The sequence below is a fragment of the Anolis sagrei genome, chromosome 1, assembly GCF_037176765.1.
Source record: "Anolis sagrei isolate rAnoSag1 chromosome 1, rAnoSag1.mat, whole genome shotgun sequence".
Classification (NCBI taxonomy): domain Eukaryota; kingdom Metazoa; phylum Chordata; class Lepidosauria; order Squamata; family Dactyloidae; genus Anolis; species Anolis sagrei.
In genome coordinates this window covers 183,626,742-183,651,491 of record NC_090021.1, presented here as the reverse complement: position 1 = coordinate 183,651,491, position 24,750 = coordinate 183,626,742, and the positions used below count along the sequence as shown (strand labels likewise).

Sequence of the window (24,750 nt, the reverse complement as noted above, 5' to 3'; positions counted from 1 at the left end):
GCTGAGTTTCGGGGGGGGGGCTGAGTCTGAGTGAAAGAGGGTCTAGCCTAGCAAACCTTTTGTATCATTACCCCAATACCCCCATGCATATGGGATATATTGAGTATGGTGATCAGATCATGATATGAATAAACATAACAGTTTAAATAATGCACCAATAAGGCCTTTTCGCGAACCACCATGAGAATTTCGGGGGGGGGGGGGGGCTGAAGCCCCCCGAGCGCCCCCCCCCCCCCCCCCCGGCTACATGCCTGGTCAAGAGTATTGTGCTCCAAAACTCTATCTGTCTGAATTCAAAAGTCCCAGAGTAGCTTGACATGTTCATTCTTTTCCGGCTTGTGATCCCACCAGTTCTTTGCCGCAGGCAGATGGTATTTGTGGCACAAGATCCAATGAATCATCTAAGCAACTGTGTTGTTGTTGTTGTTGTTGTTTGCTTTGAAGTGGATTGTGTGAGCCTCCTTCTACACTGCCATAAAAATCCAGATTATTTAATTGAACATGACAGTGTAGACTCATATAATCCAGTTCAAAGCAGATAATCTGGATTATATGTCAGTGTAGAAGGGATCTGTGGCCCCTTCTACACTGCCTTATCAAATCCAGATTGTCTTCTTTGAACTGGATCACCTGGCAGTGTAGACTCTTATAATCCAGTTCAAAGCAGATAATCTGGATTTTATATGGTAGTGTAGATAAGTCTGAGTACCCTTCTACACTGCCATATAAAATCCAGACAATCAGCTTTGAACTACGTCACCTGGCAGTGTAGACGCAAATAATCCAGTTCAAAGCAAATAATGTGCATTTTCTGCTTCTGGAATCTGGATTATATGGCAGTGTAGATCCAACCTGAGTCCACACTGCCAGGTGACGTAGTTTATCAGAACAGATAATCTGGATTTTATAGGGGGCTTGGTTAATTATAGTGCGCCCTCTACAGTGTAGACTCAATGCAATTGAGTCTACACTGTTGTAAAGCGCTTTCTCTGCCTAAATGTGATGGTGTGTGACACCAAACTACAACTCCCAGGATGCCATAGAACTGAGCGACACCAGTTACTTGCGTCAAACTGTATAGCGTGCAAATGTAGGGGAATTAATAGGCTAAGGCAGCTGAAGCTTCTGGGAGTTGAAGTCTACGTGAGAAATCCTCCACTTCCTGCTGGGCTGGCTCTCTAGCCGGGGCAGGGCTGTCCCTCTATGGCATGTGAGGGCTCTCTCGGCTCAGGCAACGTCAGCGGGGGCGGGCTGCGTGCCGTAGAGTTCGCGGAAGTGTTTGGCTAGAGCGGGCGCGGAGGCTTGGAGCGGGAGGAAGATGGTGGCGTGCGAGCAGCTCCGCGTGGTGCGCTGCGGAGGGAGCTGGCTGAGCGGCAGCCGCGCCGCCTTCTCGGCGGACTCCAAGTGAGTGGGAGAGAGAGAGAGAGGGGGGCCGCTTTCTAGTCTTCCTTTGAAACCATGGCTGCCCCTGCACTCTGGAATGGCTGCAACCCTACACTACTTTGATTCAAGTGCTATTTAGCCCTGGGACTTGTAGTTTTCACAAGCTTTCCCTGGCCAAGAGGGCTGGGGCCTCACCGAACTGCATCTCCCATGATTCCATAGCTTTGAGTTCACCAGAGTTGCCAAACTGTATTAATTCTACAGTGTAGATGCACCCTATTATTGTTATTATTATTATTATTATTATTATTCAAGGTTATCATAGAATCCTAGAGTTGGAAGAGACCTCATGGGCCTTCCAGTCCAACCCCATTCTGCCAAGAAGCAGGAAAATTGCATTCAAAGCACCCCTGACAGATGGCCATCCAGCCTCTGTTTAAAAGCTTCCAAAGAAGGAGCCTCCACCACACTCCAGGGCAGAGAGTTCCACCTCTGAACAGCTCTCACATTAGAAAGTTCTTCCTAATGTTCAGATGGAATCTCCTTTCCTGTAGTTCGAAGAAATTGTTCCACATCCTGGTCTCCAGAGCAGCAAAAACAAGCCTCCTCCCTATGACTTCCTCTCACATACTTATACATGGCTATCATGTTTCCTCTCGGCCTTCTCTTCTTCAGGCTAAACTTTCCCAGCTCTTTAAGCCGCTCTTCATAGGGCTTGTTCTCCAGACCCTTGATCATTTTGGTCACCCTTCTCTGGATACATTCCAGCTTGTCAACATATCCCTTCAGTTGTGATGCCCAGAATGGGACACAGTATTCCAAGTGTAGTCTAACCAAGGCAGAATAGGGTAGCAGGACTTCCCTGGATCTAGACCTAGACTCCTATTGATGCAGGCCAAAACCCCATTGGCTTTTTTATCCTATCATATTTTCTTAAGGTGCATCTACATTGTAGAGTTACAATAGTTTGACACGACTAACTCACTGGTATGGGATCCTGAGAGTCGCAGTATGGGGAGGCACCCGTGTTATTTTGACAGAGAAGGCTAAAGACCTTGTAAAAACTACAACTCCCATGATCTCATAGCAGTGAGCCATTGGAGTTAAAGCGGTGTCGAACTGTGTTAATTCCACAGTGCAGATGCACTCTTAGACACGCATTCCTCAGGGTTCTCTAGATTTACTCCCAGTTTGAGGATTATAGTATAGGATTACAAACTGAGATGGACTTTCTCTTAGTTAGTTGTACTTTGGGCCCCTTCTACACTACCATATAGTCCAGGTTTTTCATGTCAGGAGCGACTTGAGAAACTGCAAGTTGCTTCTGGTGTGAGAAAATTGGCTGTCTGCAAGGACGTTGCCCAGGGGACACCTGGATTTTTCCCCCCGATATTTTTACCATCCTTTTGGGAGGCTTCATGGAGTTGGAGTTGATAGAGGGAGCTCATCCTCATTCTCCTCGGGTTGGATTCGAACTGGCAACCTTCAGGTCAGCAACCCAACCTTCAAGTCATCAGTTTAACCCATTGCGCCACCAGGGGCTCCCATCAAAGCAGATAATCTGCATTTTATATGGCAGTGTAGAAGGAGCCTTAGTGCCTTTTTAAGAACCAAAGATGACCCATAATCAAGAGATGCTGTTTTCTGTAGGAAAAGAGTAGGTTCACTCATCAGATGTCGAATAGGACAGGCTTATCCGCCTTTAACAGCAAAGTAGAAGAAGAGATTTCTGAACTATTCACATCTGCTTAATATCTTCACAGTTGTTAATGGTGCAGGAATCGGGTTGTCTTATGATATTTGACATAATCCTAATAATGCATTAAGATTTTAATGACAATAGACATAAGTACAGGCAGTCCCAAAGTCACAGACACCCAACTCCTAGTTAAGAATGGGGGTGAGACAACAGGAAGTGAGAGAAATCTACCCCTCAAAAGGAAAATGCACTCCTGAAAGAGTTGTGTTGGGGAAAAGGTGTCTCCACTGATGCTTTGTCACCAATCCTTGTTTCCACAACAAGTCAAATTTTTCAAAATCCAATAATCACAGGGACAGAAAGTGGGGTTACATCTTCTGAACAGGGACACAGACAGCCAAACAAACATCATAGATGGCGTTAACCCTTCCCTGTGCTATCCAAGCACATACACATGGTTGAAGTTATATTTTAAAAAGTATACCTGTTCCAACTTAAACAAATTCAGGTAAAGAACAAACCTACAGAGTCTATGTTGCCCATAATTCGATCGCTGCAAGTATACTGAATCAAGAATGCTGCCCAGTGTTGCGCAAAGCATGTTTTAGCCAAAGCCCATGCAAAAGATACACAAACAAGAGGAAAAAGGAATAGAAAACTTTACTCTTATCAGCAAAGGCATAAACTTGCAATGTTGCATACAAAATCAAACAGTGCAACAAACTTACATAATCTTTGTAAGTAACACAGAATAAGACTTCTTCATCTTCATTCAAATGAGAGAGCAAAACATAAAGCTTGAGTAAATAGCTATTCCACCATAGTAAAGAGCATCACTGTTAGAGCATAGCAGCATTATAGCGTATTGCTTCTCCAAACTGTATTCTAAAATCCATACAGTTATACCCCACCGGGTGTGGCCCAAACATGCTGGCTGACCTACATTACCAGCTGTACATAATAATTAACATCATAAGGTTTTTCTTTAACACACACTTGATCCTGCTACAACTTACTGTAATACCCAGGTATACATGTAGATATTGCTGGCCCTTTTATCTTCCAAGTGAACTGGTAGCTAGCAAAATACCAACTGTCTAATACGCTTGACCATAAGCGCCCCAGTGAACATGAACATACAAACCTAGCTGTTGATTGGATGAGTTAAGTAAGAAAAGGTACATTTTTAAGTGTCATGACAGCCAAAAAAACACATTGACCATATGAGAGTATCCCCATTAGGGGTGATACTAAAACGTTCTCAGGGGAATTCAGGTTTATACACCAGCTTTTCTACCAAAAAGACTCATTAGTGAGCAATGGTACCCCACTTGAATTCTGTTTGATGCCTTACAGGATTGCCTATACTGTTTTAATTTTTTAAAAACATCACCATCGTAAGATCTTAGATTTATTCAATAAGCTTCTGGCAATTGTAAACATTCCATAAATATACAGACTAGAATGTATCTTAGTTAACTTGTTTCTATTGTTTCTTATGTCCTTGTTTTACAGGTACCTGTTGTGTTCTTCAGGCGACTATATAAAAGTCTACAGCACAGCTACAGAGGAATGCCTCCATGTTCTCCAGGGTCACAAAAACCTAGTCACAGGAATACAGTTGAATCCCACGAACCACCTGCAGGTTATTACTTTATACAGATTAAGGAAATCTTGAATCTAATCCAATGCACATGGGAACACTATGACACATTATTATTATTATTATTATTATTATTATTATTATTATTGGCTACAAGGAGACTCAAGTGACTGGTGGTTTACTTTTTACAAAATTTGACTTGGGTAGAAATACAAAATAACGGTTGAATAAACTGAGACAACATCTGTTCTAAAAGTAGTAGAGAGCTACAAATGTTTTTCTGTTAACATTGAAAGAATGCTAGTTATCTGTCTGCAAGAACTGTGTTTCCTGCTAAGTTAAATGGCTGTTTGTATCCAAGTCTGATCATAGCAAAAGAGATTACACTATTTGAAAAAAAATCTGTTCCTGGTTTGAAAGTGTTATTTCCTGTTTAATTGTTTCCCCTTGACATTAAGTCTAGTTGTGTATAACCTTGGGGGGTAATACTCATCTCCATGTCTAAGCCGAAGAGCCGGCGTTGTCTTTGGACACTTCCAAGGTCATGTGGCCAGCATGACTGCATCAAGCACCGTTACCTTTCCATCGAAGCGTTACCTATTGATATACTCGCATTTACATGCTGGGTTGGCAGAAGCTGGGGCTAGCAATGGGAACTCACCCCGCCTCCCAGATTTGAAGTGCTGACCTTCTGGTCAGCAAGTTCTGCAGCTTAGTAGTTTAATCCGCTGCACCACTGAAAGTAGTTGTTTTACTCCATAAACTTAGTTTTTGTGGCTGCCACAAACTCTGTTGGATTGGTTGATACTTGATGAGATATTTGTTGAAAAACTGTAGCAAAATCTGCTGCAAGATGTTCCGCAAAAACAAGTTTTTGCAGTTTAATAAACATTTTCCCATGTTTTTATGACAGAACCAATTAGGAAATGACATTTATAACCCAGGAAAAATGTGTTACATGGTGTTATTATTCTGCATTGGAATCGTGTGCTCTTTGTTTTAAATATTTGCGTGAGTTCAGCAATTATTTCTTGTTACAATATAAACCAGCTATTTTATAAAACCTTGTGTGTCTTCCTGTTGTAAATAGTAAACAAGTGCACTTCTGCTTTTGTCAGAAAAGTAGCCACACCTGGAGAAAGGTTCAATATGCATTTAATTAAAATTCTTTTGAACTTGCTTAAGTATGGCCATATTACAGATTTATGCAGTATTGGGTTATCTAGGGTACTTTCATTGCAACCAGAGCATAGATTTCTGCGGGAAGTCTGATTCCCACATTATGTCTAGTATTAAAGGATAACATAATGCTGCTTGATCTTGCAGCTTTTATAAAAGACTTCTAGGCCACTGATAATTCTACAAAATCGCTAATATTCCAATAAAAGTTATCTATATCAGCAAGAATGGAGATTGTGGAGCTCTCCAGATGTTGTCAGACTGCAAATTCCAGCAGCCCTTGCCAGCATAGCTAATGAAGAGGAATGGTATGACATACTGTAAAGAAACACAGGGATCAAAAACTTTGAATAGCTGACTTTTTCTTCTTCTCAACAGCTCTATTCCTGGTCTCTAGATGGCACTATTAAGCTATGGGATTTTATGGATGGCATTCTCATTAAGGTTTGTTCTGCTTTCTTTGACCTTCTCTCTTTTCCCTGCAAAACAAACATTTTTATTAGCTGACAACCCTGTCACCCAAGTGTCTGATGGCTGACATGCCTGAATGGGTTCTGAAACTCCCAAACTGGCCAGTGCAACTTATTCTCTTTGCACCTCTCTTACTGACGAAAATCTCATGTAGTTTGCCGAGGCCCCTTCTACACTGCCCTATATCCCAGGATCTGATCCCAGATTATCTGCCTTAAACTGGAATATATGAGTCTACACTGCCAGATAATCGGGGTTAAACAGATAATCTGGGATCAGATCCTGGAATATAGGTGCAGTGTGAAAGGGTCCTGAGGCTTATTGCCTGTAAGAGACGTGGGGGTTGTTGAATGAACCCCTTTCAAACTATATTTGTTTGTTTGTTGATAGTTGCACTCATCCTGATATCTAAAGGATGTCACAAATACTGTTTTCAATTTAGATTAAAGTTTTATATCCTGTCTTTATTTATTTATTTTTTTGAAGAAATGAGCCCAAGAATATGCATAAAACAGAGCCGTATAAACGGACCGCTCGGGTTATAAACAATGTTAAATAATGAAGAAGAGCCTTGTCTTAACATAATTGATCCTGGAAAGATTTTGCCATGTTGTCTTTGAAGCACCATGTACGGCCAGATACAGGCTTCCAAGGTCATTAACTTGGCCCTTGCTCAGGGTCAACCTAAATCTGAAACGACTTGAAAGCACACAACAACAACACCAATCCCATCTCATCAGCCAAAAGCAGGCCCACACTTCCTATTGAAATGCTAATAAGTTTATATTTATTAAAATTGTTCTTCATTTTAATTATTGTATTGTTTAAAAGTGTTTTTTGCACTACAAAGATATGTGCAGTGTGCATAGAAATTCATTCATATTTTTTTCAAATTATAATCTGGCCCTCCAACAGTTTGAAGGACTGTGACCTGGCCCTTGGTTTAAAATGTTTGTGGACCCCTGATATACGGCATGCCTCAAAATAATGGACCCAGATTCAAAGCAATATATTTCATGATGACAACATGTTATAATTACACAAAAAGTTCCAAACAGTTTAAGGCAGGGGTCCTCAAACATGGCTGTCTGGCCATGTTCCAGAAGCATTCTCTCCTAATGTTTGCCCACATCTATGGCAGGCATTCTCAAGAGTTCTTTCTCTCACCCTGGACATTCCACAGATAGAGAAACTTCACTTGCCTAGTTTCCATCAGACCTCACAACCTCTGAGGATGCCTGTCATAGATGTGGGTGAAACATCAGGATAGATTGCTTCTGGAACATGGCCAGACAGCTTGGAAAACTCACAGCAACCTAGTAGGGCTGGGCGGTTTCGTTTCGTTAATTCGTAATTCGTTAATAATTCGTTAATTTTTTAAATTACAAAACGATAATGAACCATTCTGGAGCAATTTTTTAAAAAAACGAATTTTTAAACACGTTTTGTAAATGCTTCGTATTTTGTTATTGTATTCGTTTCGTTATTGTTCTGAGGTCGTTTCGTTATTATTTCCGCATGTCTGGGGCAAGTTTTTTGTTTAATTAGTGAAAAAAAATTATAATATCACACCAACAGTCAACAACAGAGGGAGAGGGAAGCTTCAGAAGTTTTTGGAGGTTTTTTAGCGTATTTCGCGGTCGCGTCCGCCATTAACGAATCGATTCGTTATTGTTCCGGAAATCGATTCGTTAATGTTTTGTAATTTTTTTCACATTTACGAAATTTCGTAAATATCGAACTTTTTAAAAGGAAAATTTTGTAATTATTTTAAATAACGAAACGCAAAAACCCCCAAAAAACGAATCGATTTTAGAAACAAATTTTTTTGTTGTTACCCAGGCCTACAACCTAGTGATTCTAGCCATGAAGGCCCTCGACAACACATACATACACAAAACACTTTCCCATAATCTTGGGATTAGCTATGTGAGTTGAACCCATTTTTCAGCAGTCTCCATTTTCAGGGAAGTTATTAACTTGAGCTGTAACATGTTGCTTTGTTTCTTGGTTCTCTTGCAGACATTTGTTATTGGGTTTAATCTGTATGCATTTTATGCACTTGCAAATTTTGAAAATTCGGGATTTCTTATCATTCCAAAGGATGGCGATAAAAAAACAGGTATAGCATGCTTGTCTATATTATAGCATCTCTTTTTTTAAAATTGCAAAGCTCTTTAGGGTTTTGGTTAAAGAATGGAAAAGTGGGGTGAATAAATTAAACGTTAAAAATGGAAACATTGTAACTTTGTTAAAATGCAGGGAGTAGTTATCTCAGTTTATATATTTGAGGCATTTCTATCCTAGCCTTCCCTCATGTTCCCCAGATTGTGCCACAATTTCCACTACCCATCCTGTGAAACCTTAACACATGTCCAATGTATGTATGTACTTCGAATGTCACAAGGTAGTGGTTGTTCTTCTTTCTGCAGAAAAACACACAATGCAATAATAGGAATAGGTTTCTTAATTTCTGTAAAACTTACCAGAAGAAGCCCGAAAGACCTTTTGTGAAAGAACACATTAAAATGGTTCTTGATGATCTGGTTGACAATTGTTTGTAAATTATAGCTACTAGTCATGGGCCTGGTTGCAATTTAATCAATTTGTTTCATGTTTTTGTACATTTTGTACGTTTTGTTTCATTTGGATGGCACAAAACAGTACAGCCCCTCCGGTATGGAAATATCAGTGAAACAGTAACCATTTGGTCGGCTGATTTTCAGCGCTCAGCTGCAGGCGTGTGTGGCGCTGGCACTTTGGGCCTGCACGCCACACACACTCTTCTTAGAAATAGAGTGTGTGTGTAGCGTGCAGGCCCACAGTGCCCGCACCTGTCAGGGTCTGCAGCCAAGGAACAAAAATCCAGGAACAAAAATAGTGTTACAAGGAAAAATACTCAGCAATATGCCCTCAAAATGCACTTTATCACTTATCTAGGACTGACTGTGTTCCCTCGTCTATCTTTAAAAACCCTGTTATGCCCAGCGTTATTTTTAAATTTTAATCTATTACATTTGACCCGGCCATAGGTTTTTAAATGCTTTTGTGTAACTGTTTATGGTTTATTGTTATGTGATTTATTTTAATTGCATTGATTGTTTTGTTATTGCTTTTGTTTATTGATGTGCTGTGGGCTTGGCCTCATGTAAGCCGCACAGGGTCCCTTTTCTCTGGTAGCCCCCCCGACTTTGGAACACCCTCCCCAAAGACATCAGACAGGCCCCTACGTTGGCAGTATTTAGGAAGAGCTTGAAGACCTGGCTGTTTCCAGAATAGGAAAACTCCAGCAATATGTCCCAGAAGCACTTTATCAGAGTTTTAAGATTGCCTGCACACTGCACTTACCCTAAAATCCGACATACCACCTGTCACACCCAGCACTTTTTAATCTGTACCCATTACATTTGGCCCGGCCCTAGTTTTATTGTATTATGGTGTATTGTTTTTGTTGTTCTGTTATTGCTTTAATGTTTTGATTTGCTTTAAGTTGTGCATTTGTTATGCTATTGTTTTATTGAGGTCTTGGCCTTTGTAAGCTGCATCCAGTCCTTCGGGAGATGTTAGCAGGGCACAAATAATGTTAATAATAATAATAATAATAATAATAATAATAATAATAATAATTGAGAGATGGTAGCGGGGTATAAATAAAGTATTATTATTATTATTATTATTATTATTAATCCGATCTCACTTTAGTAAACTGCATGGTAGAGATCCGTGTTTGCACCCACACAAGCCGGGAAACAAGCTAGAGAACTGTGATTATCCACAGCTTCCAACACATCTCAGCCAGAAAACTATGGTTAATAGCTTCCGAAGAAACTGGAGTGTGAAAGTCACCTTTTGCCTTCATAAAAGACTTTTGCAAGAATTGGGATGAATATCAGTTAGATGAGAAAGCGTTGAGTTTGCATAGCTTAGATCAAAGCCTTAGAGTGATGTTCCACTTATGGTTAGTTGTTGTTACTTGTGACCTGAGATCTCTAGCCAGTTTCTCCCCAAACAAGCCAAATTTGTCTGATGAAGTCAGACATGATAATAGAAAAGAGAATCCGTATGGCAGGGTGGTTTCAGTGTTGGATTGGACTCAAGGCAACAAAGTGGCTTTGGGCAGATCCTATTCTCAGCCTCAGATTAAGGCAATGACAGAACTCCCTACCCCTAAGCAGATCTTGTTGGAAAAGAACTTCGCAGAAGAGTTTCCATAATTTGGAAATTTGAAAGCACATGACAGTAAATAAATCATGACCAAAAGAGTCATGATTTGTTTGCCGGGGGAGGGGGGGTGGATTGCAGAAACGAACCAGTTGTCTGCACCAGCAGTGTTACTTGGGCACAAAAAAAGGAGAAGTTCCTCAGTTTCAATTTTAAAGGTGTTACCATTATGGCTAGACTTTTACACTAACTGTGTACATGTATCAATGACTTACCTTAATGACGTTCCTGTTTCACCAGGTGTATTTCAGCTCGTAACAGTGGCACTTCCAAAAGTACCAGGACAGGAAGTAGAAGCCAAAGAAATGGAACTGGTCTTGGAGGGGATAAACTCATCACCCAAATGTACTGCGTTTGGAAGAGATGTATGTGTGCTTTTATGCTCATGGCTTATATGATAGTACATGATTTCTGGTGTTTCAAGTCAGCATGACTGACTTTTTGAATTTCTGATCAATGAACTCTTTTCTCACCCAGTTTCCAGGGTTTCCTCTTCTCACCTCCTTTTTTGCCACTATAAGTTCAGCCAGTCACACTCAAACTTTTACCTTCCTTAGTTTTAATGTTAAAGATGTTACATGATATGCCCTTCTACACCGCTCTATAACCCAGAATATCAGGGGAGAAAATCCCACAGTATCTGCTTGGAACTGGGTTATCTGAGTCCATACTGTCATATATTCCAGTTCAAAGCAGAAAATATGGGGTTTTATTCAGCTATATGGAAGAGGCCTTAGCACTTTACAGAACTCCTTTCAAGTTTGGGCTAAAGGTGGGGTGAATTCATAGGGGACTTGAGTGGGGCTCCCCAGCACTGAGGTCCAGCTAAGGTTATGGACAGGACCAAATGCAGTTCTTATCACTTGAGCCGTTTTCCTACTACATCTATAGTACACAGTGCGGTTCTGTGCAACATTTTCAGGTTCACAAAGGGCAACGCAGTTGTGATTCCAGTAATTATTCAGAAATAACAGAAGTGCTTACATGGCTGGATGGTGAGCCTATTTTAAAGGTTTGCAATCCTTACTGTGAAATACATTTCTATGAAACTGTCACTCCTGGAATCTATGTGATTTGGCCAACTTGTGTAGCAGTTAACCCTATTTTTCTTCATTCATTACTCACATTTCTGTAGCTGAGCACTTTTAAAAACAGCTTGGGCCCTGGCAAAGGCTATATTTCAATCTCTGCTTTGATTCCAACAGGGTGAATATGTGGTGTCGGTCTTGGAACTTCATCTTGTGGTTTGTTTTTTCAAGAAGAAGAAAATGTACAGGTGAGGAGAAAAGAGGGAAAAGACAAGGCTGGATTGAATATGCTGGTGGTAGTTCCAAATAGATTGGGATATTGGCTGTTTCGTAGGGAAATGTGCATAAAAGCCATCAAGTAGTAGAGCACAACCCCCATATCCACAGGGGTATATTCTCAGAAGTCACATGAATACCCCAGTGGCGCAATAGGTTAAAACCATGTGCCAGCAGGATTGCTAACCAAATGGTCGGCGGTCCAATTCTAGGGAGTGGGGTGAGCTCCCATCTGTCAGCTCCAGCTTCCCATGTGGGGCATGAGAGAAGCCTCCCACAGGATGGTGAAACATCTGAGTGTCCCCTGGGCAGCATCCTTGCCAATTCTCTCACACCAGAAGCGACCTGTAGTTTTTCAAATCGCTCCTGACACAAAAAAAGAGAAACTGGATCATTATGAACTCTTTGTGTATTATGAAAAACAATAATCACATTCCAGATAGATTTTCTATTGGACGTTGACCCTAGAGTTGCACTAGAGGACCTAGGGATTCCTAATGGCAACATTTTATTCAAATCCCTGCATCTGCAAAAGTCAAATCCGCAAACGTGGGAGGCTAACTATATCATGTTTGCTGTTGCAGCTTGGCTTGGTTCATAAATATGAATTGATTAACCTTTCTTTATTTAATTTATTAAAGTATTTCTATCCTAGCCTATATCGCAAGATCTCAGGTTGGCATTTTGACACTTGTAATAGCCATTGTGTGTATTATCTCCCATTGAGGTGAGACTGCTCTCCCAACCTGTAACTATGCCCAGTATAGGATCTCCTGGGCAGTTTTTCCCAACATCAGAACTGAACTAATTAAAGCTGTACCTCTTGTTTTTGAAGGTTTTCTTTAGGTTCAAAATTCAAAAGTGGCACAACCAGCCTTTTTACCTGTGTCGCCTGCCATCCAAAGGAAGACTGCATAGCAACCGGACACAAAGATGGCAAAATACGTTTGTGGTGAGGCCAATATTTAACAGTATTAGTGTTGCTGGTTTTGTCTGCTGAACACGTATATTCTGGTGCCCATTGACACTGCAAAAATACAGTTCTTCCATGAATGGCTTCCTCTAAATAAAACACATTAGTCTTGGAGGTTCTTTGTCATCATTGTTCTCCCTATCTCAAAAATGATTGAATTTGGGAGTAGTAGACAGAGCTTATGCCCATTTTCCCTTTTGCTTGAAGAGCTTAGGAGAAGAATTGCCAAATCAGTTCCTTGGTTATGGTTGTGTATGTACCATTTTAGAACAAGGCTTCTGCCCCATGAGTTAGCAATATTCAGTATTTGCTGAAGTAACTTGTAAATCCATTGATCTCACCCACCTTGAGCCGCCTTCGGGCTGAAATGGGCAGGATAAAAATGATGTAAATAAATAAATAATAAATCTTGGCGACTTGGTCCGAGATCAGCTTTGTTTCAATCTTGGGAAACTAGTCCTATATTAAATGTTGTTCCTTTTTCTTCCCATAGGAGAAATTTTGATCACAGGAGAGAATACACATTCTCCACCATGCACTGGCACCATGATGAAGTTATGAATCTTGCTTTTTCTGTAGAAGGTAAAGCCAGGATTTCCTTCAGCCAAACTTTAACCATAAGTCCCTTGGAGTGTGGGGGTTTAAATAAACTGTTCTTGCAGTCTCCTCAGTTTCTCGTATTGGGATAATATTAGGGCTTTAGTGCACGCAGATGGCACACCAACATAGTAGCAGGACCATTGCCTTTGATGAAGGTCTGCATTGCATACCATTGTGCAACACCTGTTGTCGTCTACCACCTAACCATAATGAAGCCATCCAGAGCTATTGATGAGCTTTGTCAGTAGACAAAGTCAGTAGACCAGCAAGAGCTCTTGGTTGCACCACAATCATGCGGCTTACCTTGTGCAGTGAGTCTACTGTAGCATCATCCTCCATGCTGGAAAAACAGCTTTTTAATTTAAAAAAAAAATTGAAACAGTACAGGGTAGAGTTAGATTGCCCACATAGAAGTGCGGCTTTGCACACATGAGGCATCACAATCGCACAACGCTGCCCATGGTGGTGGCAAGTTACCAGTATCCCATATAATCCGAATAGCACAGGATGACGGCAAATGTGCAGTAATGTCCTTATTCACCTTCTCACCCAACAGTGTGCTTATGGCGCTTAAAATCTGCTCTGTAAATCCTAAATATTATTATGCAATGAAAGATGTGGATATGCTTGTTATACTGGATGGGCCAAAAGTCACAAAGACATCTGATGTTTTGATAACTGTTTGATTTTCTTTCCCGAAAAAACTTCACACATAATGTGTGTTAGGGAAAACTACCCTATAGCACAGCATCCAAAATACAAATGGGATTTTTTATTTTGCATCAGGAGCGACTTGAGAAACTGCAAGTCGCTTCTGATGTGAGGATCAGGATACTAATAGTTGAGCATTCCGCTCATAGCAAGCAGAGTGTTAAATGCCATGTGATGGGGCTGTAAAGAATTTAGAGCTTGGGCAGGCAAAGATGCAGAGTCCAATCTTAAAAATCACAAAGGTTTATTTACAATATCAAATAATAACTACATTTCTTAATAGTAAATAACTGGGTCTGAGTGACTCTAACACTCATCTCTTCTAAGATTTAAAAGAGAGGGGAAAAACACCAATCATTACATCTCTCCTGACACACACGCAGAGAGAGGTCTCAAAACACACAGCACATACAAAGATGGAAAATTAGAAGTCAGAAGTAAAGTCTTGCAATAGAAAAGTGTCTGTTCTACATAATCAATCCGAATGATAGTAGAAACAGAGAGAAGAGAATAGATACATTCCAACTGTCATACAGGAGATGGGGGAAGGGAAACCTTCAGCCTATTCTAAATTAATTAACTTGTTCCTCATTCAGGACTGGAGACTTGGGCAGTGTGGGGTTGAATTCCAACAATGTGATGTCAAACAATGTAATTTTATTGCCTACATATACAGTACTATATATGATGTTATGGTGTTGTAAATTAAAAACAAAATATAAAGGTGGACTGTCCCAGAGTTACAAACATTGAACTTACATAAACTCCTAGTTACAAACAGGGGTGAGACAATAAGAAGTGAGGAAATTGATCCCTGGGAAGGAAAAGTCACCCTGAAAGAGGTATCATAGGAAAAAGGTGCCTTCACTGAATCTTTTTCACCAAATCATGTTTCCACAACAATCCAAACAATTTCAAAATCAATTATCATAGGAACAGAAAGTAAGGGGAACATCTTCTGAATGGGTTCAGGCAGAAAAAGAAACACAACAAGGGTGTTAAACATTTCCTATGCTATCCATAGCTAGGTTTATTTTCTTAAGTTGATTTTCTAGGTAAGTCAGAACAGGTACATTTTTAAGTGTAACTCCAGTGAAATATATACATCTTGTCAGCAACTTGGGGATCGTGCCTGCATTGAAATCCTTTTGTGACTAACTTATAGCCTGCCCTGTATATAACAACTGCCTAGGATCCCATTTTGAGAGAAAGAGGGGCAATAAATTTTAAGAAATAAATAAATATTTAAATAAATAGATCCACAGTAAAATTGTTGAGTTTCTCTTTTTTCCCCCCTCTGAATCATCTTTTTCTGTCTTCCATGGCATTAAAAGATAATAAAACACGTAAGCCCATTTTATGCCACCGTTTTGGTTGACAGACTCTTATAAACAGCTTGGGTCCATAAGTGAACTGAAGAAGAAAGCTGAGTCACTGCCTTAGTGGAATCAGGAAAAAAAGCATCTCTGTTCCTGCTAGAAGCAGCTGAGATAAAATCTTGTTAACCTCAGTGGGATCTCACAAGTGGCCTCCACGCTGTGTTTATTTTAATCCTGGCTTCTCTTCTGAAACAGGAAATAGTTCAACAAGGCAAACAGGAGGATTTTGCTGCGTTGCCACATTTTCAAATGTATTTTGCTTCCATCAGCACAATTTAATCACTGCTAGAATTGGTTTGGCTTTAACCCTGTTCCTTGTCGAGTCAAATATGTAATCTTGTAATTGCTGTGTAGTTCAGGTTTCCTAATTTATATATATATATATAAATCTTAATTAGATTTAACAGAATGCCTTTATTTAGCCAATTTATTTTATATTTGTATTTTATGTCATTTGAAATTTAACTACATATATAGTTAAATATAAAAATTATATTAATCATTCAAAAACTTAGAAATTTTGTGCATTGATCCCCATAAGACTACTGCATACCATACAGCAGGTCTAATCTATATAAATAAAAATGTAATGTTCATTTGTGGGATTAACATAACTCAAAAACCACTGGACAAATTGACATGAAATTTGGACACAATACACCTATCAGGCCAACAAGTGAACATCTCTCATAAAAACACTGTAAAGCACAGCAGAAGAGACTTAAAAGCCAAAAAACAAAAATTACATTACAACGCATGCGCAAAACCACATATGTACACAAACATACATATATACACAAATATATACACACACACAACATACAAAACACATACACAGAACGGGGGAAGGAAGGAAGCAAGGAAGGAGAGAAGAAGGGAGAGAAAGGGAAAGAAGGAGAGAACGAAAGAAAGGTAGAGAATGAAGGAAGGAGAGAAGGAAATAAAAAAGTAAAAGAGTGAAGGAAGGAGAGAAGGAACGAAAGAGATAAAGAGGGAAGGAAGAAAGGAAAGAGACAAGAAAGGATGGAACCAAAGAGCAAAGGAAGCGAGAAAAGAAACAGGTAGAGAAGGAAGGAAGAAGGGAAAGAAAAAGAGGGAAGGAAGGAAAGAGGGAAAGAAGGAGAGAAAGGGTGAGGGAAGGTTGGCCACAGCAACGCGTGGCGGGTACAGCTAGTACTCAATAAATATGCATTGGATTCTTTTTTCTTTTCTTTTTTTTTGCTCTCATCAGTTGAATTCAGAGTACTAGAGCACATTTACACAAACTACGGTACACAGTAGCAGAAGATGGGCGATTGTAAGATTCGAAACACTGCTTCCTGACATTTCAAAAACCAGAGAGATGAATGAATAAATGGGATGAATGGATGAATAAGATGAATGGATAAGATTGCCAGAGGTCATTGCTTCCTTCCGAGCAGAGTAAACCAAATTAATGCCACAGATAAAAGAAAACTGCATCAATATAGGTGGCTCGAAAATGTCACAATATGACATTGGGATAACTGTGATTGACATTGGCCAACTTGCAAAAATATACATTTGGATTGTGGTGTTACCATTTTAAAAACTGGAAAATGTGTATTTCATTTGGATTGGTAGGAACAAGCCTGCTGAGCGGAGGGGTCGAGTCAGTCCTAGTTCAGTGGCGGGATGCAAAGAAGGAATTCCTGCCTCGTTTGGGATCCACAATACAACATATCTCTGTCTCACCGGATGGGACTTATCTTTGTACCTCACATTCCGACAACAGTAAGTACAAACGGTGGAGAAACATACGTAGCATTAAAACCTTCTATTGCTTAGGCTTTGAAACAGTGATACAAACCATTGGTTTGAATCCTCCCTCAGAACCAGGATTTACCAACATCCAGTCGTTTCATTCTCCTTTCTTTTCCTTACTTTTTTGGCTGAGGAAGCAGGTGTCTCTTGGCTTATATCACAGTGGTTGCAGGGAGAAGAAGGGAAATACAAAACAGAAAGTTGTTCACCTGCATACTTAACCTTCTCTCCTGTATTCACTGTGGATTCTCCTGCTTCCATTTGATTGAGAAAAGCTAATGACTGGCTGACCTACCCAATGTGCCAATTCGATGTCCTCCTTCTGTGTTATATCTAGTGCCCATTTTGCTGGAGTTATGTCTGCAGGAATCCTCCTTTTCTTGGAATTTGACAGCTGTGTGCGCTCTTTTGTTGCACACAGTCTTTTGAGAGAAGTTTCTCTCTTGAGTTTTTTTTTTAATTCTTTGCTCAAACTACAGAAAGTTTTAAAGGTAAGCTCTACCACTTGGATGGAGCAATTCCTAGGATTCAGGGAAAGTTTTCTATTCTCAGGATATCTTAAAGCCTAGGCTCCATGTCTGAAATTCAAAAGAAAAAAATGAAAACAGGAAGTGGCCACTTAATTTTTGCGAAGATGGAGGAAGGGATTTAGGGAATTTCCAACAAAACTGTCACATGGAGAGTGTTCTAGGAATTAGTATGAGAACATTCATTTCGTTCAGTTGCAGTTTCGTTTTTTTGCTTTGTGGTATAGAGCCAAGCTTCTTAAACTTTTTCCACTCGTGATTGGATATGGGACGTTGTGGGGGAAAAAACAGAAACATTGAGGAAAAAACAGTTGTTGATTTTTTTTTTGTTTTTTTTCTGGAAAAATTGAAAAGAAAAATGGGTAGAAACAAAAGTCTCAGAAATCTTTCATTAAGGTCTTCATGTTATATAGTTTAAATATTTAAAATGTTTGTGTCAGGAGCAACTTGAGAAACTGCAAGTCGCTTCTGGTGTGAGAGAATTGAGAATTGGCCATTTGCAAGGACATTCACCAGGGGACCCCAGATGTTTTACCATCCTGTGGGAGGCCTCTCTCATGTCCTCGCATGAGAAGCTGGAGCTGACAGACAGGAATTCACCCCGCTCTCCAGATTCGAACCACAGACCTTTTGGTCAGCAGTTTAACCAATTGTGCCACCAAGGACTCCGTTTAAATACTATGACATAGATATATTCTTTATCATCAGAAAATAACATTGTACACTTTTCCATTTTTGACCCCTTTCCACCGAAGAAATTTTGACATGATCTCAGGTATATAGGTATATAAAATAAGTATGAAAATCAAACATTATAACAAATCAGCATTTGCAAGGCTTGCTAAACAGGCTGGTTTCCCATTTTATGAAGTACAGCTGAAGCATTGTCTGCATAGTCTACTGTAAACCCTGCACGTTGTTGCTAAGTTATTGATGTTAATGTCTAGGTGGTGTGCATAAACTTTTTACTGTTGCCAAATTTTTGGGAACCCAACATTGAGCTTAAAGGACCCCCATTTGGGGCTGGGACCCACAGTTAAAGAGTTAGTGCTATAGAGGAAGCCTTAAAAACTGTGAGATTGCTTGCATCTCACCATCATCGTATTTATTTCAACTTATCTGACAAAAAAAACCCTTAAAAGCTTAGAAAACATGAGTAGTGGAACCCTAGTCCTTGCACAATGTATTGGACCACAGCTCTTTCTGTCTTGAATCAAAGATTAATCTAACTGCCCCATTCAAAACTAATTGCTGTTTACGTGCAACTTTGTGTTGCGGCAATGTGGTGTTAGGTACTGGAACATTCCCATTGGTGTTCCAAATCCCGCATTTCCAAGTAGAGGTACAGCTGGCAAATAAGTTGAAGCTGATCAAATGCGCCATTTGTTCCTTCCTCTATTTGGCCATCTGAAGAAGAGATGTTTCCAGGAACATATTTTGAAATTGTCATTTAACTATTTTAAATTAGACTTGTTTTTCCTGGCAAAATTATTTTGGAATGAGTGCAAATTTATCAAACATATCTTTTTTTGATATTTATCAAGCTCTCATTTCTAACTTGTTTTTTCTCTTTCTCAATACATATAGAAATAGTAATAATACACAGCAACTTGAAAGTGGCTGGAATGATTCAAGGATTAAGCAAAGGTATGGTGTTTTTTAAAAATTATTATTTTCCTTTCTATATCAGAAGAAATGGGATTCCAGCAAGTTAGACCTACTTCTTTCATTTCAGGCAATCAAATCAAGACTGGCTTGATGGTTGACCCAAGAACGAAAGCGTTGGTTATGAATGGAAAGCCTGGCCATCTGCAGTTCTATTCATTGCAAAATGACAAGCAGCTGTACAATGTAAGTTGTTTATATTTGTTTAAAACAATCCCAAAAAACACAGTGGTTCCATCTTAGTGGAGGAGAAAGTGTATTAGTCTCTTAGCAAACCACCTTGCCTTCTGCCAAACATTGTGGCAGAAGATAGATATACCTGAGGTGTGGGTATTCCTTGTTTTCTGAAGCAACCTAGAAATCAAGTGTATAGATGGCAAAAAGAATGCTACCATCATCTCACCACCTCTGCCCACTTTCAAGGAACTTGTGCATTTATCATAATGGAATTCTTACTCTTCTATCTGAACTAGATGGGTTGTTAAATACAAGACTTACCTAAAGCTGCCAGCCACGTACTTTTCGTGCCTCCATAAGAGTAGAGAATTGGGGTGTTGTGTGGCTTCCAGGCCATATGGCCATGTTCTAGCAGCATTTTCTCCTGATGTTTCACCTGCATCTGTGGCTGGCATCTTCAGAGGATTGTCAATCTGTGTGCAAGTGACACAGTTGAACAACAGGCATGTGCTAAGGGAATATAGGCCTTGTCCAGAGGAAGGACAAGGATGGACACTTGCAGTGACAAGCTGGAAACATGTATGAGGCATCATTGGGTGCCAGTGAATAAATTGGGTAAGAAAAAGCAAATGTTGCCAGTGAGATTGAGTGATGGTGACAAGGAAGGCTGTATGGCATGGGGACATAATGTCAGAAGCTGCCTTTCAGGTGATAATTCAAACGAACAGGGAGAAAGCACAAAATGTATATGGGTGCTTAAGAGAGTGGAGCGTGAAGTGTTGGTGTTATTGTCTTTTACAAAATGGACCTGAAGGATGAGTTGTAAGCGTAGGTGCTGTTCCATTTGTTAGTAAAGGTAAACGTTTCCCCTAACATGAAGTCTAGTCATGTCCATCTCTGGGGGGTGGTGCTCATCTCCATTTTGAAGGCGAAGAGCCTTCATGGAGTGCCGTTACTTCATGGAGTGCCGTTACCTTCCCACAGAAGAGGTACCTATTGATCTACTCACATTTGCATGTTTTTTGAACTGCTAGACTGCTAGGTTGGCAGAAGGTGGGCCTAACAGTGGGAGCTCACCCCGCTCCCCAAATTTGAACCACCAATATTTCAGTCAGCAAGTTCAGCAGCTCAGCAGTTTAACCCAATGTGCCACTAGGGGCCCCCACATTTGTTGCCTCCATAAAAAAGTGTGGAAGCTGCTGGAAGAATGATTGATAAACTGCATTCTTGAAATCCACAACACAAAGGATTTTCTTTAATGTGTAAAATCATAACAGATTGTGCAGTTTCCAAGTTGGCCGTGTGTTGTTGTTTTTTTTAAAAAAAATGCATTTTATTTCTAGTTCAGGAGAGGTTTTATATAGGTAGGCAATAGCGTGTTTTGCATGTGGAAGCTTTGATTTTAGGGATTTATAAGAATATTGAAAAGGTGATAAGGACCAAGTGCGTGGAAGCATTCATTTTGGGATCACAATTTCGACATTTCCTCAGTGCTAAGGTCTTCTGCAGCCCCTTCTACACTGCCACTGGTAATGTAGATTCATATAATCCAGTTCAAAGCAGATAGTATAGATTATCCCCTTTGATAATCTGGATTATATGGAAGTGTAAAAGGGGCCTGAGAGTTCAACTCCTAAGGTGGACCGAAAATTACTTTTTAAAGAAAAAAAATGTGAGAGATTATACTTTAATTAATACATTAAGAAGCATTTTGACAATTTGATATTATATCTTCCCTTCCCACTAAAAACTAGGGATCTATGCTTATTATATTTCTCCCTTGGATTTTTGTAGTTCATTGACACTGAGGCTCCTTCCATACTGCTATATAGAATCCAGATTATCTGCTTTGAGTTGGATTATATGACACTGTAAACTCATATAATCCATTTCAAATCAGAAAATGTGGATTATCTGCTTTGATAATCTGGATTATATGGCAATGTAGAAGGGATCAAAGTCTTCTTCCACTATAGGCTTGTTTTCAGGAATGATCACAAGGTGGATAATGGTTTACAGAGCTACTTTGCCTCTCTTCCAACCTTTGCAGCTGGATATTGTGCACCAGGAGTATATTCATCAGCAGGGTCTGAACCAGGTTGAGGTGGTGAAGGCTGCGTTTGATTCCAAAGGCAACTGGCTGGCCACAGTGGAGCAGCGACAAGAAGGGGACGCTGAACTGGAATTGCAAATGAAGCTCTGGGCATATGATGAGCAAACACAAAGGTAATCGTGCTTTGCTGTTTTGAACCAGTCAGCAAAAAGCTTTATTTTCTTACAATGACCGGATGGGCAACTTCCTCAATTTGGAGCATATTGGCCTCCATTGGATCAAGGAAGATATATCCTCCCGAGAAAAGTTCCACATCATGTAGGAGCCGAAGGGAGAGAAATTTTGCTAAGATTTTGGCTGCTCCAACTTGTTCTAGGGCAGGCATGGGCAAACTTCAGCCCTCCAGGTGTATTTGACTTCAACTCCCACAATTCCTAACAGCTGGCAAGATGGCTGGGATTTCTGGGAGTTGAAGTCCAAAACACTTAGAGCACCAAAGTTTGCCCATACCTGTTCTAGAGAGAGGCTGTTTTCCAATTGGAATGGCTTCCAGATTTGCAAAATCCCACACAGATGACTTTTGCCTTGAGGAGTTTGAGAGCTTTTCCTCCAGAGAAGATGCCCTTGGATACTGGATGCAGCTTATAGGTTCCCCTTCATTTCTCTCTTATTATATAATGACTACCTAGCAGAACAGCAGTGTTTCCTGAGATTGTCTGAATGACTACCATAGAGGTTTGTTATGTAAAAGGTGCATGATCTCCATCACTAGAAACTTCCCTGACCTTGTCGACCATCATCTGGTGTTATTGCCAAACATTATTTATCAGTGGGTCTTCAGACATGGACTGGCATCCTGTTGGTTAGTCCCAAATGGAGTAAATAAATCCACAATCCAGTACAGAATGGGCAGCTTGATTCTCACTTGCTTCGTAGACGTGACCTCTCTTTATTCTCTTGTAGCTTTACTCTGAACACAAGAATAAATATGCCACATGAAAATCACATCACAGCTATGTGTTTCCGTTGCACTGATGAGACTGAAAACACAACCCCCACTTTGGTAACGGCCAGCAATGATGGCCGTTTCAAGGTCTGGATGCTGGTAGTTGAAAGTGATGGTGAAGGTAAGTTGGCTGGTGAAGGGGCTTTTTTCCCCACTTATTAGGTAAAGAGGGAGCTGAAACATGGGAAAGTCCAAATCTATCCTTCCATACTGTACATCAGGGGTCCTCAAACTAAGACCCGGGGGCCGGATGCGGCCCTCCAAGGTCATTTACCCGGCCCTCGCTCAGGGTCAGCCTAAGTCTGTAACGACTCAAAAGCACACAACAACAACAACAATCCTATCTCATCTGCCAAAAGCAGGCCCACATTTCCCATTGAAATACTAATAAATTTATATTTGTTTAAATTGTTCTTCATTTAAATTATTGTATTTTTAAAGGTTTTTTTGCACTACAAATAAGATATGTGCAGTGTGCATAGGAATTCATGCATGTTTTTTCAAATTATAATTCGGCCATCCAACGGTTTGAGGGACTGTGACCTGGCCCTCTGTTTTAAAAGTTTGAGGACCCCTGCTGTACATCATAGTTCAATTCAATGCGGTATGAGCACTGTTTGCCAAAAGCTACGGAACCAGCTGGGATGTTTGCAGGGCTCCCAGAATTTCAGAAAAGTCCTTGTGGCAGTGGATCGTTCTCCCTACAACAGAGTTAGCCATTGTGTGGGTACAAAGTTGGCCCCAGAATCGCTACACTTCCTGTACTTTAGATATTACCTCCTACAGATCTCTATGGTAGAAATTAAACAGCCATAGAAAAGATTAGGAAAATCCTATGTATGTGTAATTCATATGTATGTGTGAAGACAGACGTTTTGGAACTGTGGTGCTGGAAGAAAATTCTAAGAGTGCCTTGAACCGCAGGAAAATCAAACCAGCCTATACTCCAGGAAATAATGCCTGATTGCTCACTGAAGGGAAAGATATTAGAGGCAAAGATGAAGTACTTTGGCAACATAATGAGAAGGAAGGAAAGCTTGGAGAAGACAATTATGCTGGGGAAACTGGAAGGAAAAAGAAGAGGGGCCGACCAAGGGCAAGATGGATGGATGGTATCCTTGAAGTGACTGGCTTGACCTTGAAGGAGCCGGGAGTGGCAACGGCCAACAGGGAGCTCTGGCGTGGTTCATGAGGTCATGAAGAGTTGGAAGCCACTGAAACACCAACAAATGTGTGATTCAGCAATAGAAAAAGACCGCAACAGAAACACGTTTCCTTTTCCGCATTAAGTGAGAATCCAGAAATTCCACCTCTCAGACAATAAGATACATTACTTGTAGTATGTTCTTACATATTACTGTTTCTTGCCCCTCACTTAATGCTGATAGCTTGTGGATCTTTTGTCAAGCGATCATGAGGATACAATTTTCTTCTTCTTGCCTTAATTTAAAAATGCGCATATACATAGCGTTCCCAAGATATGCAGAAGTATTCCCCTCTATTTGACATGGCCACTTACCATCTAAACAGGATTTGATTACTTGAGTTTGCTACTAAAAATAATGATACCTCCATTTTGGTAATTCAGCAATTTTGGATAATACATGCTTGTCTTATGTACTTGAATTGGAAAGCAGGAACACACCTACTATTGAGTAAGCGCCCAGCGTTCTGTTTCAATTCCTTGGTTTCCTTTTATTTCCTGAGCGGGGGAGTTCAGACTTTTCTGCCTCTTTAATGTGGTACTGACTTCTTTGAAACACATTCTGGAAATGACTGTAGCTTTAATCAAGGCTTTGGGCTCATCCCAAGGTAAAAAAATGCTGGTGTGGGCATGTTCTAATTCAGGGGAAACATTTAAATACTACTTTATACTAAAAAAAAAAAAGGGGGGGGGGTCAAATTTAAACTAGGAAACCTTATACATTTGTGGTTAGTGTTCCAGAAGTGATGTTGAACAAGGTGGCAGGAAAAATACATAACTTAAGGTAACTGGTTTTTAAGAGTTTCCACTATC

At 40.2% G+C, this 24,750-nt stretch overlaps 1 protein-coding gene across 1 annotated transcript in view; it reads left to right on the top strand.

Annotated features, from left to right (window-relative positions):
• The first annotated feature begins 1,214 nt into the window (after positions 1-1,214).
• The window catches only part of WDR75 (WD repeat domain 75), a 37,816-nt gene continuing 14,280 nt past the window's right edge, over positions 1,215-24,750 (top strand). The window contains exons 1-13 of the mRNA XM_060780405.2: positions 1,215-1,404; positions 4,598-4,727; positions 6,243-6,308; positions 8,358-8,457; positions 10,797-10,921; positions 11,762-11,832; positions 12,696-12,812; positions 13,327-13,415; positions 17,126-17,275; positions 19,420-19,479; positions 19,568-19,683; positions 21,725-21,900; positions 22,691-22,854. Coding sequence (XP_060636388.2) covers positions 1,319-1,404; positions 4,598-4,727; positions 6,243-6,308; positions 8,358-8,457; positions 10,797-10,921; positions 11,762-11,832; positions 12,696-12,812; positions 13,327-13,415; positions 17,126-17,275; positions 19,420-19,479; positions 19,568-19,683; positions 21,725-21,900; positions 22,691-22,854 — 1,450 coding nt within the window. The 5' untranslated portion in view covers positions 1,215-1,318. The remainder of the gene's footprint in view (positions 1,405-4,597; positions 4,728-6,242; positions 6,309-8,357; positions 8,458-10,796; positions 10,922-11,761; positions 11,833-12,695; positions 12,813-13,326; positions 13,416-17,125; positions 17,276-19,419; positions 19,480-19,567; positions 19,684-21,724; positions 21,901-22,690; positions 22,855-24,750) is intronic.